The following is a 14,314-nucleotide window of genomic DNA, read 5'->3' on the forward strand; positions in this document are numbered from 1 at the left end:
ACTCCCTCAGAGACCGCAAAGCGCCAGAGAGTACCCAGTTCCAGAGGTCAGAATTTGAGACTGGTCCAAGCTCTGGTAAACATGGGCCACATGAGTTTAGAAACAAAGGACTTGGATTATATAGATCCCTGCTCCTCTATTAAAGATAAACTTCTAAATATCAGCTTTATTTGTCACATGATGGTACAGAAGAATGAGTGGCTGAGAAAGTTACGCAGAGGGCAGTGGTTCTCATTTCTGTGGAAGATGTGGCCCTGTACAAAAAGGGCAGGTTACACCTGAACTAATATGGTTATTATTCTACCATGGATTATTGAATATGCCTGCCAGATGATGAATCTCAGGGTTGTATATAGTGACCTATATGTACTTTGAACTTTGAACCCGAGGGCGACCAATTTCCTCGTGGGTAGGTTTGCTACATCTGTTAGGGAGGGTTTAAACTAAGTAGGATAGGGTATGGAATCTAGAGTGATAGGGCTGAGGATGGGCAGTTGGTTTACAAACAGAGGCAGTGTGTAGTGAAACTGTGAGGATTGCCAGGCAGGTGATAAGCCAAAAATAAGTCAGTGGGATGAGCTGCAGTGTAACATGGGCGCAAAATCGAAAAGGGTGATGAATACAGGACTGAAGGTGCTTTATTTAAATGCACGAGATATATCGTATAAGGTAGATGATCTTGTAATGCAGTTAGAGATTGGCAGTTATGATGTTGTGGGCATCACTGAGACATGGCTGAAAGAAGACCATAGTTGGGAGCTTAACATCCAAGGATACACCTTGAATCGAAATGACAGGCAGGTAGGCAGAGGTGCTGGAGAGGCTGTTGGTAAAAAATGAAATCAAATCCTTAGAGCTGGCATACAGTAGGATTGGAAGATGTAGAATCCTTGTGGGTAGACTTAAGAAACTGCAAGGGTAAAAAGACCCTGATGGGAGTTACATACAGGCCTTTGAACAGTAGCCAGGATGTGGGATATAAATTTCAACAGGAAGTAGAAAAGGCATGTAATAAAGGCCATGTTATGATAGTCATGGGGGATTTCAATATGCGGGTAGATTGGGAAAATCAGGTTGATTCTGGATCCCATGAGAAGGACTTTGTAAAATGTCTAGGGGATAGCTTGTGGTTGAACAGGGCAGCGGGTCCCAACCTGGGGTCAGGGACCGCTCGGTTAATGGGGTCCATTGCATAAGAAGGGTTGGGAACCCCTGCTCCAATGGAAAGGCAATTCTGGAATAGGTGTTATGTAATGGACCGGATTTGATTAGGGAGCTTAAGGTAAAGGATCCCTTGAGAGGCTGTGATCATAATGTGATATAATTCACCCTGCAGTTTGAGAGGGAGAAGATAAAGTCAAATGTATCACTATTTCAGAGGAGTAAAGGGAATTGCAGAGACATGAGAGAAGAACTGGCCAAAGTTGATTGGAGGGCAACACCAGCAGGGATGATGGCAGAACAACACTGGCTGGATTTCCTGGGGGAAATTCGGCAGGATTGATACAACCCAAAGATGAAGTATTCTAAAGGGAGGACAAGGAAAGGCAAAGACAGCATAAAAGCAAAAGAGAAGGCATATAATACAACAGTGCAAAAATTAGGTGAAAGTTAGAGGAATGGGAAGCTTTTAAAAAATCAACAGAAGGCAACTAAAAAAACCCCATGAAGAGAGAAAAAATGAAATATGAAGGTAAGCTAGCCAAAAATATCAAAGAAGATACCAAATGATTTTTCAGATATATAAAGAGTAAAAAAGAGGTGAGAGTGGATTTTGGACCACAGGTTAGGTAGTAATGGGGCACAAAGAAATGGCAGGCGAACTTAATAAGTATTTTGCGTCCATCTTCGCGGCGGAAGACATCAGCGATACGCTACAAATTCAAGAGTGTCAGGGGGCAGAAGTTAGCGTTGTTGCTATTACTAATGGGAAGGTGCTTGGGAAGCTGAAAGGTCTGTAGGTAGATAAGTCAGCTGGACCAGATGGTGTACACCCCTGGGTTCTGAAAGGGATAGCTGAAGAGATTGTGGCGGTATTGCAAATGATCTTTCAAGAATCACAAGATTCTGGAATGGTTCTGGAGGTCTGGAAAATATCACTCCGCTCTTCAAGAAGGGAGGGAGCCAGAAGAAAGAAAATTATAAGCCAATTAGCTTGACTTCAGTGGTTGGAAAGATGGTGTTCATTATTAGGGATGAGGTTTTGGGGTACTTGGAGGTATATAATAAAGTAGGCCAAATTCAGCATTGTTTCCTTAAGGGGAAATGACAAATCTTTTAGAATTCTTTGAGGAAACAACAAGGAGGATAGACAAAGGAGAGTAAGTGAATGTTGTTTCCCTGGATTTTCAGAAGGCCTTTGACAAGGTGCTGCACAAGAGGCTGCAAAACAAGATAAGAGCCCATGATATTGCAGGAAAAGTACTGGTGTGGGTAGGATTGGCTGATTGGCATAAGACAAAGAGTCGGAATAAAGGTGGCCTTTTTCGTTGGCTGCCAGTGACTAGTGGTGTTCTGCAGGGGTTGGTGTTGGGACCACTTCTTTCCACATTATCTGTCACCGATTTGGATGATGGAATTAATGGCTTTGTGGCCAGTGTTGCGGATGATACAAAGATAAGTGGAGGGGCAGGTAGTGCTGAGGACAGAGGGAGTCTGTAGAAGGATTTGGACAGATTGAGAGAATGGGAAAAGAAGTGGCAGGTGGAATATTGTGTAGGGAAGTGTATTGTCGTGCACTTTGGTAGAAGGAATAAAAGGGTAGAGTATTTTCTAAATGCAGAGAAAATTCCAAAAATCAATGGTCCAAAGGGACTTGGGAGTCCTCGTGCAGAATTCCTTAAAGGTTAACTTGCAGATTGAGTCAGTGGTAAGAAAGGCAAATGCAAAGTTAGCATTCATTTCAAGAGGACTAGAATACAAGAGCAAGGAGGTGATGCTCAGGCTTTATAAGGCGTTGATCGGACTGCACTTGGAATATCGTGAGCAGTTTTGAACCCTTTATTTAAGAAAAGATGTGCTGGCATTGCAGAGGGTCCAGAGGAAGTTCATGAGAATGATTCCGGGAACAAAAGGGTTAACATATGAGAAGTGTTTGCTGGCTCTGGGGCTGCACTCACTGGAGTTTAGAATAATAAGGTGGGCAAGATCTCAATGAAATCTACTGAATATTGAAAGACCTAGACAAAGTGGCTGTGGAGAGGATGTGTTCTATTGTGGGTGAGTCTAGGACCAGAGGGCACAGGCTCAGAATAGAAGGGTGTCCATTTAGAACAGAGATGAGAAGAAATTTCTTTAGCCAGAGGAAGGTGAATCTGTAGAATTCATTGCCATTGACGACCGTGGAGTCCAAGTCATTGAGTATATTTAAAGCAGAGGTTGATGGTTTAAGGGGAACATGAGGGGAAATGTCTTCTCTCAGAGGGTGGCGAGAGTGTGGAATGAGCTGCCAGCACAAAGCAGTTTAAATGGTTTAGCGTGGACTTGATGGGCCAAAGGGCCTGTTTCTGTGCTGAGCTTTTCTATAACTCTATGATAGGTTCTTGGTTAGTCAAGGCATCAAAGGTTACGGGGAGAAGACAGGAGAATGGGGTTGAGAGGGATAATAAATCAACTGTGATTGAATGGTGAAGCAGACTTGGGCCGAGTGGCCTATTTCTGCTGTTATGTCATATGGATATACAGTATGTACATTGTAACACAGTGAAATGCGTCATTTTGTGTTATCAAATCAGCGAGGAATGTGTTGAGCAAGTGTTGTCACACTGCTGGTGTCAACATAGTATGCCCAGAAATCACTGTCCCAAACTATATCTTAGGAGTGTGGTTATGGAATAAATTGCCTCACAGCCAGTGACATTTTTTGATTTGTAGGGAACGTGGAATGGAATGGAATGGAATCCCCACCATCCATGTCAAGCTGCTAGTATCGGGCAGGAAGTATAGGAGCCAAAATTTCGGACAATGTGTCAATGACCAGAAAATCTGTTACGCTTAAGGATATATATTGGCCTGAACTGCTGAGGAAAACTTTCTTGTTCCCCTTTAATTGAGTGGCATGAGATCTGTTATGAGAGACTATTTTTATTTAGAGATACTGTATGGTAAAAGACACTTCATACTCAACGAGCCTGCACTGCCCATTACACCCATGTGACAAATTAACCAATCAGCTCGCACATCTTTAGAATGTGGGTGGGAACCAGAGCACCTGGAGGAAACCCACATGGTCCTGGGGAGAATGTGCAAAGTCAGTTGTAGGAAGTCTGTGCTTCTGAGGGTCTCGGCTGTGTCCATCACTTTCGGTGGCCTCTTGCTCTCCTGTGTGTTGGAATTGCTATACCAGGATATTGGGACTTCGGTTTTGAAAGACTTTGCCTTTGACATTGTGACATTCACCCACTCTGCAGTGATGTGCCCACTTGGAATGTGTCTGGGCTGCGACACACAATGCAAGAATTTAAGAACATAGGAGCAGGAGTTCGTCACTTGGCCCTTCAAACCTGTCCCACCATTCAACTCCTTAAACTGCCTCAACTCCTCATATGTGCCAGTTCTCCATAACCTCATAGAGTCAAAGAGTAATACAGCACATACACAGGCCCTTCAGCCCATCTGGACAGTGCTGGGCCTAGTCCTCTGCTTCGTCCCTCTCAAAAACAAAGGAGCTGGTTGTGGACTACAGGGGGAATGGAGACAGGCTAGCCCCTATTGACATCAATGGGTCTGGGGTTGAGAGGGTGAACAGCTTTAAGTTCCTTGGTATGACGTCACTTGGTCTGTACATACTTGCTGTGTGGTGTAAAAAGCACAACAGCGCGCCTTTCACCTCAGACGGTTGAAGAAGTTTGGCATGAGTCCCCAAATCCTAAGGGCTTTCTACAGGGGCACAATTGAGAGCATCCTGACTGGCTGCATCACTGCCTGGCATGGGAACTGTGCTTCCCTCAATCACAGGACTCTGCAGAGAGTGGTGCAGACAGCCCAGCGCATCTGTAGACGTGAACTTCCCAGGATTCAGGACACTTACAGAGACAGATGCATAAATAGGGCCTGAAGGATCATTGGGGACCTGGTTCACCCCAACCACAAACTGTTCCAACTGCTACCATCCAGGAAATGGTACTGCAGCATAAAAGCCAGGACCAACAGGCTCCGGGACAGCTTCTTCCACCAGGCCATCAGACTGATTAATTCGCACTGCCGCAATCGTCTTTCTAAGCTATATTGACTGCTCTGTTATATATCTTACTGTACATACTATTTATTACAAATTACTATAGTTTACACATTGCACATTCAGATGGAGACATAACGTAAAGATTTTTACTCAATGTATGTGAAGGATGTAAGAAATAAAGTCAATTCAATTCAATTCAACCTGCCCCTGGATCATGGCCCTTCATACCCCTCTCATCCATGTACCTATCCAAACTTCTCCTAACTAGTTGCAATTGAACTTGTATGTACCAATTCCACTGGCAGCTCATTCCACAATCAGTGATAAAATTCCTCCTCAGATTCCCCTCAAGTATTGCATCTTTTACCCTAAAATTATGACATCTGGTTCTAAATCTGGTTCTAATCTTTTCTAACCTGAGGGATGCCTGCATGCATTTACCCTATATATACATGTATCCCTTATAATTTTGTGCACCTCCACAAGATCTCCTCTCTTTCTCCTGTGCTTCGGGGAATAACACCCTCACCTATTCAATCTCTAGCCCAGGCTAGATGTTCCTCAAGGATGTTCCTCAAGTCCGGGCAACATCCTTGTAAAATGTTCTCTGCAGGCTTTCAAGCTTATTGATACTTTCCTGTAAGCAGGTGACCAGAATTGTACACATACTCCAAATCCAGCCTCTCCAACGTCTTGGCGAATCCTCAACTCTAATATTTATCTAATTTCACCTTAATTTCATCTAATGATTTGGCCTCCACCAACCTCAGGGGGCAGAGAAATCCAGAATACACCTGTCTCTGAGATAAGAAATTTCCGTATACCCCAGTTTAAATAAGCAGCCCTATGTTTAGTAGTTATATCCTTTTCTTTGTGACTCTGACCAATACAAGCATCAGGGTAGGTGTGGAATGCAGACCCAAGCTGTTCAACTGGTTTTGAAGTTGTGAATTGACATCAAAATTTGTTGGCTGTTTGGATACCTCAGTGACTGTGCCTAAGCTACATAGAAACTCATTGCTACAAAACAATTAAGAATCCTGAGGGTTTGTTAGAAATGCTCCTTGCTTGAGGTGATTCACCATTATAAAGGTTAACTCCAGTTAAACCTCACTGTATGAAATTGAATTAGATAAAAGGCTGATTAACTTCCCACTGCAGGGGATTCTTCTTGGTACTGCAGCTTCCTCCCACAGTCCCAGGGCATGCAGTTTGGTAGGTTAACTGTTCACTGTTGGTGAAATCCCCCTCCACTATAGATCAGTGGTAGATTCTAGAGCGGAGTTCATGAGATTGTACAGAGAAAAAAAATTAGACGAGTGTATGATTAGTGTAAATGGGTGGGTGATGGTGAGACCGATTAGCTCCAATGGTCACATGGGTGGCAGGGTAGTGTAGTAGTTAGCACAATGCTTTACAGTACAGGTGACCTGGGTTCAATTCCCAGTGCTGCCTGTAAGGAGTTTGTACATTCTCCCCGTGACCGTGTGGGTTTCATCCGCGTGGGTTTCATCTGGGTACTCCAACAATCCAAAGACGTACCGGTTGGTAGGTAAGTTGGTCATTGTAAATTCGGGTAAGATTAAGTTGGGTTATTGCTGGGCAGTGCATCTCGACGGGCCGCACTGTATATCAATAAATAAATTGTGGACTTGTACAGTACAAGTGTCGCCACATAGCATGCCCACAGCTCACTATCCCTAACCTGCACGGATAGGGATATGAAATGTGGGAGGAAACCAGAGCACTTGGAAGAAACCCGCTCGGTCTCCGGCAGAACATGTAACTCCTTACTGACTGCAGAGGAAGTCGAACCCTGATCTTATAGCTGGCGCCGTAGAGCGTTATGCTGACCGCTGAGTTTGGTTGTATTTTCAATGAAGAGCTGTGCATGACTGCGTGATGCTCCGAGATAATACTGTGCTTGCCTTTCTCCTGATCTCTCTGCAGTACGTGTTTGATTACCGCGATGGCGATGTGTTTGGCTGTGTCGCAGACATTGGATGGATAACCGGCCACAGTTACGCTGTGTATGGGCCCCTGTGTAATGGAGGAACCACTGTGCTGTTTGAGAGCACCCCTGTTTACCCCAACCCAGGTCAGGACAACAAGATCGTACTTGTTGCTGCGTTCCTTTTGTCCACAGGCTCAGTGATCTTCCTTCCCCAGCCCCTCCTTCCATTTTTCAAATCCTCCCTCACTCCATTCCCCAAACCCTTCCTCCCTCCATTCCCCGAATCCTCCCTCCCTCCTGCCATTCCCCAAACCCTCCCTCCCTCCATTCTCTAAACCTCCCTCCATTCCCCAGACCCTCCCTTCATTCTCTAACCCTTCCCTCCCTCCACAGCCCCTCCCTCCATTCCCCAAACCCTCCCTTCATTCTCTAACTCCTCCCTTCCCCACAGCCCCAACCTTCATTCCCAACCCCTCCCTCCCTCCTTTCCCCCACCCTTCCCTCCCCCAATCCCCAACACAGCATTCCCCAGCCACTTCTTCCCTCATTCTGATGTAATAGTTTCAATAATCTTGAGAACACGAGTTAAAATTCCAATTTGTCATCTCAGACTTTCTAGTCAGTTTTGAGAATATGGATTAAATAAGATGATATTAAATGAAAATTAAAGACAGATCATGGTAAGAAGTCATGTAATTTCCTAAATGAGTCCCTCTGAGAGAAAGACCTTGCCTTGCTTATCTGGCCTGGCCTTTTTATGACTCCTGGTCCACAATGAAGCAGTTGACTGATCTAAATTGCTGTTGGAATAGACAGCTGACATTGCAGTGAGGGATATCAAAGTGAAAAGGTCATTCTCTTTGTTATCTCATTGGGTCGGAGTGTTTTGCGAACAAGGAATCATTACTGTAATATGGGCCTGGTTGAGCATAGTAGATCCCATAGACCGTGGTGTGGTAATGACCAGCTTCGCTGAGGTCGGATAGTAAAGATTGGCTAGGATATTTTCTCTAATGGCATACAGGTCATTACAGACTTCAAACCACCTAGTACTGTGCCCCCTTCCAGCTCTGCTTCCCTCCCTGATGAGCTTAATTACTTTTACGCTCGCTTTGACCGAGAGAACAAGGAGGTCACCCTTGAAGCGGATCTCCCACCTGGTGAACTGCCTCTCTCACTTTCCACCTCCGATGTTTGCTCCACCCTGAGCAGGGTGAATGTACGGAAGGCAGCTAGTCCGGACGGAATACCTGGCCGTGTGCTCAGAGTCTGTGCAGGGCAGTTAGCCTGGGTCTTCATGGACATTTTTAATCTGTTCCTGGCCTAGGCAGTTGTCCCCACAAGCTTCAAGATTGCCACCATCGTGCCAGTGCCGAAGCATTCCACTGCCACCGGCCTTCACTGCCTCCACTTCCGCCCAGTTGCACTCACCCCTATCATGGCAAAGTGTTTTGAGAGGCTGGTGCTATCACATCTGAAATCCAGTCTGCCCACTACCCTGGACCCCCATCAATTTACCTATTGCACCAACATGTCAACAGAGGACACCATCTCCACGGCACTTCACTCTGCCCTGACCCACATGGACAGCCCCAACTCTTACATCAGAATGCTGTTCATTGACTTTAGTTCGGCATTCAATACTGTGATCCCCTCCAAGCTGATCACCAAACTTCGCCAGCTTGGTATCAGCTTATCCCTCTGCAATTGGACCTTGGACTTTCTGACTAACAGACCCCAATCTGTTAAATTAGACAACCTCTCCTCCTCCACTCTCACCCTGAACACCGGCGTGCCTCAAGGCTGTGTGCTGAACCCTCTTCTGTACTCCCTTTTCACCCATGACTGCGTTCCTGTACACGGTTCTAACTCCATAATCAAGTTCGCAGACAACACCACGGTGGTTGGCCTGATCAGAGGGGATGATGAGACGGTCTACAGGGACAAGGTCCAGCACCTGGCCACGTGGTGTGCCGACAGCAACCTGACTCTTAACACCCAGAAGACCAAGGAGGTCATTGTGGACTTAAGGCATGCTAGGAGCCACACTCACATCCCCATCTACATTAATGGAGCTGTAGTGGAGCGTGTATCAAGCTTCAGATTCCTTGGTGTCCACATTTCCAAGGATCTCACCTGGTCCCTGAACTCCTCATCCTGATCAAAAAGGCACAACAGCGCCTTTATTTCCTGCAGAGCATCAGGAAAGCTCACCTCTGTCCCAGGATACTGACGGACCGCTGTACCATTGAGAGTATACTCACCAACTGCATCTCAGTGTGGTATGGCAATTTTCCCGTATCAGACCGCAAAGCACTCCAGCGTGTGGTGAAAACTGCCCAGCGGATTATTGGCACCCAATTGCCCACCATTGAGAACATCTACCATAAACACTGCCTGGGCAGGGCGAAAAGCATTATCAAGGATGCATCTCACCCTAACCATGGACTTTTTACTGTCCTCCCGTCTGGTAGGCTCTATAGGAGCCTCCGCTCCCACACTAGCAGGCACAGGAAGAGCTTCTTCCCTGAGGCTTAGATTAGATTCAACTTTATTGTCATTGTGCTGAGTACAAAGCCAATGAAATGCACTTAGCATCTGACCAGAAATGCAAAGAATAGTGTTATTTACAAAATAACTGTGAATAAAAAAAGTGCTACAGCACACAAATATAAAAGTACTGAGACAGTACAATACGGATGTAATACTGCTTAGCGCTGTGATGTGAGGTTCAGCAGTGTCACAGCCTCAGGGAAGAAGCTCTTTCTGTGCCTGCTGGTGCGGGAGCTGTGACCCTGCTGGACCTCACATCACAGCGCTAAGCAATATTGCACCCATATTGTCGCAAATACGAGGAAATCTGCAGATGCTGGAATTCCAAGCAACACACATAAAAATTGCTGGTGAACACAGCAGGCCAGGCAGCATGTATAGGAAGAGGTACATTCGAGGTTTCAGGCAACCTGATGGGATGAACATTGACTTCTCTAACTTCCGTTAATACCCCACCTCCCCTTCGTACCCCATCCGTTATTTATTTATTATTTTTATTCATTTTTTTTCTCTCTCTCCTTTTTCTCCCTCTGTCCCTGTCACTATACTCCTTGCCCATCCTCTGGGCTTCCCCCCTCCCCCTTTCTTTCTCCCTAGGCCTCCTGTCCCATGATCCTCTCATATCCCTTTTGCCAATCACCTGTCCAGCTCTTGGCTCCATCCCTCCCCCTCCTGTCTTCTCCTATCATTTCGGATCTCCCCCTCCCCCTCCCACTTTCAAATCCCTTACTAGCTCTTCCTTCAGTTAGTCCTGACGAAGGGTCTCGGCCCAAAATGTTGACTGTACCCCTTCCTATAGATGCTGCCTGGCCTGCTGCGTTCACCAGCATGTTTTGTGTGTGTTGCACCCATATTGTACTGTCTCAGTACTTTTATATTTGTGTGCTGTGGCACTTACTTTTTATTGCAGTTATTTTGTAACTAACAATATTCTTTGCATTTCTGGTTAGATGCCAACTGCATTTCATTGGCTTTGTATCTGTACTCGGCACAATGACGATAAAGTTGAATCTAATCTAATCAAATCCAGGCAGCATCCTGTCTAAAGCTTCCACATCCTCTTGTAATGGTGTGGGCAGAGCTGAACACAATACCCTAAGTGTGGTGTAACCAGAGTTTTGTAGAGCTGCAATACGAAAAGCCACAGGGAAACCTCTTCTCTTCTCCCTTGGTATTGCCTGTCAGGGTCCTTTATGTCTCATATCCAATGAGGAGGCAGGCAGGGGTCTCAGAATGCCATGGGAGAACTCAGGAACCAGGGTGGAACAGTAGTGATGGGTTCTGATGAGGGTTCTCACCCCTAATGAAGGATCTCGGCCAGAAACGTCAACTGGTTATTCATTTCCGTAGATGCTGCCTGACCTGCTGATTTCCTCCAGCCTCTTGTGTGTTGGAGCCCATGTGAAGAGAGTGCTTTTCAAACAGATACTTTGTGTCGCTCAGAGATTGCCATCAGCAGGATTAAGTGAATGTTGTAAATCCTCTGGGACCACTGTCTAGAATCTTTGCATTGCTCTCTGCCCCTGGAACAGTTTTTTTAAAAAAATTGCAAAATAATCTAGTTCTACTTTGGAAGGATTTGAGTCCACTGAGGCACAAAGGATGAATTTTGCACATTGTGCCCATGGATTCACAGAATGGTTGACTTTTTTACCAGCTGTTGATTTGATCCTGAAAATAACCTGATAAGAGCCCAGCTTCCTCTGTTTTCTGGTTTCAATGTCCTCGTGTAACTGGATTAATAATGGAACGATTGCAATCCACTGGAGGGTGTTGCTGAGATTTAGCACTTGCATCGTGGCAACATTCTAACTTTTAAGAATGCCAACTGATCTCAGTCCAAATTGAGACCAACATTGATCAGCCACGTTCATATTGAATGGCGGGGAAGTGTTGTGATCTTAATTTACATAGAACATGATGTCAGAGCACTACTGTGTAGAAACAGACCCTTCAGCCCATCTAGTCCATGCTGAACTATTATTGACTAGTCCCATCAATCTGCAGCTGGACCTTAGCCCTCCCATCCATGTACTTAGCCAAATTTCTCTAAAATGTTGAAACTGAACCTGCATCCACCACCTCAGCCTGAAATTACGCTGCACATACTCACCACCCTCTGAGTGAAGAAGTTCCCCCTCAGGTTCCCCTAAATAGTTCATCTTAACTTATGACCTCTAATTCTAGTCTCACCCAACTTCAGCGGAAACATAGAACATAAAACAGGCAGAACAGTACAAGCTTTTCAACCCACAATGTTTCAAAGTACATTTATCACCAAATAATGTATAAATTATACAACTTGAGATTTGTTTGCTTACAGACAGCCACAAAGCAAGAAACCTGAAAGAACTCAATTAAAAAAAAGACCAACACCCGATGCGCAGAGAAATAGAGAAAAAACTCAAATCATGCAAACAGTAAAAGCAAGCAACAAATTTCTGAACCAAAATGAGTCGTTAGGTCCGAACCCCGGAGTAGGCCCGAAGCCTCGGTATCAGTTCATCATATTAGTGGGTATAGAGCAGAGCAACTGGGGCAGTTTTCATAGCCTCAGTGCCATGGGGAGAGGAGTGAACAATGTGGGAGATAAGTGTGCTGTTGCCCACCCTTACTGATTATGGTTGGTTGGTCAGGAAGCGAAGGATCCTGTTGCAGAGGGAGGCCAAAGAGCACTACAACACCGAAACAGGCCCTTATAGCCCAATCAACACAATGCTGAACTAGTGCCATCGGTCCACACCTGGACCAGACCCCTCCCATCCATGTACTTATCCAAACTTCCCTTAAAGGTTGCACTTGAACCCACAGAGTTCAGACTCGGAATTTGATGGTGAGTTTGCTTGGGTTCATTGTGACTTCCTGGCTCAAACAGTCCGGCAGGACTCAGGATCAAGGGATGCAAGGTGCCAGTGGTGGGCTTTTGCTCGTGGGTTCCATCTGCTCAGTGACCCTTTGCATCTGTGCCCTGTGTTTCAGGCCGTTACTGGGAGATGGTTGAGAGGATGAAGATCAACCAGTTCTACGGGGCACCTACCGCAATCCGTCTGCTACTCAAGTACGGGGACGAGTGGGTGAAGTCACACGACCGGTCCTCGCTGAAAGTACTGGGCTCAGGTCAGTTTGCAGCCCCTTGGAGTACAGGGCTTGCATTTATACATCACCCTTCCTGCATGTTTAATCACTGTTGCTTCCAGAGACAGCTATTGTCATCTGCTTTTGGCCATGTTGGTTGACCAGGACTCTGACGGAAGAGGGCAGATGGGCTGTAATTTATTTATTTATAACAACACTGAAGGAGGCTATTCAGCCCATTGAGTCCATGCCAGCTCTCAGCAGAGCAATCTCATTGAAACATCCTATTGCTTCCTTTTATTTCCTTGTAGCCCTAATGAAGAGTCATGACCTGAAACATCAGTTGTTTATTCCTCTAAACAGATGTTTTCTGACTTGCTGAGTTCTCCCAGCATTTTGTGCCCGTACCCTTGTAGCTCCTCTGCCATGTGCCTGTACCCATAACTCCTCTGCCGCGTGTCCGTATCCCGTAACTGCTCTGCCGTGTGCCCGTACCCCTGTAGCGCCTCTGCCGTGTGCCTGCACCTCTGTACCTCCTCTCCCACGTGCCCGTACCCCTGTAGCTCCTCTGCGGCGTGCCCGTACCCATACCCGTACCCCTGTAGCTCCTCTCCCACGTGCCCGTGCCCTGTAGCTCGTCTCCCACTTGCCCGCGCCCCTGTAGCTCCTCTCCTGCGTGCCCGTACCAACTAGGATGGTGTGCTGTTTCCCAAACAATAAACCTTGGGTGACCAAAGACATCAAAGCCATTCTGAACAGGAAGAAGAGGGCATTCGGAGGTGGAGATAGGGAGGAGATGAGGCTGCTTCAGAGGGAACTAAGGGAGAAGATTGCCCAGGGCACGGACTGCTACAGGAGGACGCTGGAGAGGAAACTGCAGCAGAACAACACACAGGATGCGTGGAGTGGTATGAAAACGATCACAGGCTACACAAAGACCAGGGACACCATGATTGAAGGGGACTGGGACAGGGCCAATGGGTTAAACTGGTTTTTCAGCAGGTTTGATGAGGAGGCTTCTGTTTACCTTTCTACAACCCATCCACCCCACCCCCCACCCCCGCTCCCTCCCTCTCACCCCTTGCCCTTGGAGAGGACACCGGAGAGCCAACGAGCACAGACACGTGGACCGTCACTGCTGAGCAGGGAAGGGGAGAGCTCAGCAGGCTTCACCCAGGCAAGGCCGTGGGCTCAGATGGCATCAGCCCATGGGCACTCAAGGTGTGTGCTACTCAGCTGGGTGCAGTCTTTCAATACATCTTTAATCTGAGCCTGAGCATGGAGAGGGTCCCCCTACTATGGAAAACATCCTGCCTGGTTCCAGTACCCAAGAAGGCATGTCCCACCACGCCCAGCGACTACAGACCCTCGGCACTGACCTCACAGGTTATGAAATCAATAGAAAGACTGGTCCTGACACACCCCTGGACCATCATAAATCCATCACTGGATCCCCTGCAGTTTGCTGACCAACCACATATTGGAGTTGAGAACGCCATTATCATCCTGCCTCAATGGGCTTACACCCATCTGGATGAGCCAGGCAGCACTGT

The 14,314-nt window shown here is 46.5% G+C and overlaps 1 protein-coding gene across 3 annotated transcripts in view; it reads left to right on the plus strand.

Annotated features, from left to right (window-relative positions):
* The window catches only part of LOC140205884 (acetyl-coenzyme A synthetase 2-like, mitochondrial), an 88,587-nt gene that overhangs the window by 42,318 nt on the left and 31,955 nt on the right, over positions 1 to 14,314 (plus strand). For all 3 annotated transcript variants that reach the window (XM_072273735.1, XM_072273728.1, XM_072273745.1), the window contains exons 6-7: positions 7,130 to 7,277; positions 12,666 to 12,803. In XM_072273735.1, coding sequence (XP_072129836.1) covers positions 7,130 to 7,277; positions 12,666 to 12,803 — 286 coding nt within the window. The remainder of the gene's footprint in view (positions 1 to 7,129; positions 7,278 to 12,665; positions 12,804 to 14,314) is intronic.

Source organism: Mobula birostris, chromosome 1, assembly GCF_030028105.1.
Source record: "Mobula birostris isolate sMobBir1 chromosome 1, sMobBir1.hap1, whole genome shotgun sequence".
Taxonomy (NCBI): Eukaryota; Metazoa; Chordata; class Chondrichthyes; order Myliobatiformes; family Myliobatidae; genus Mobula; species Mobula birostris.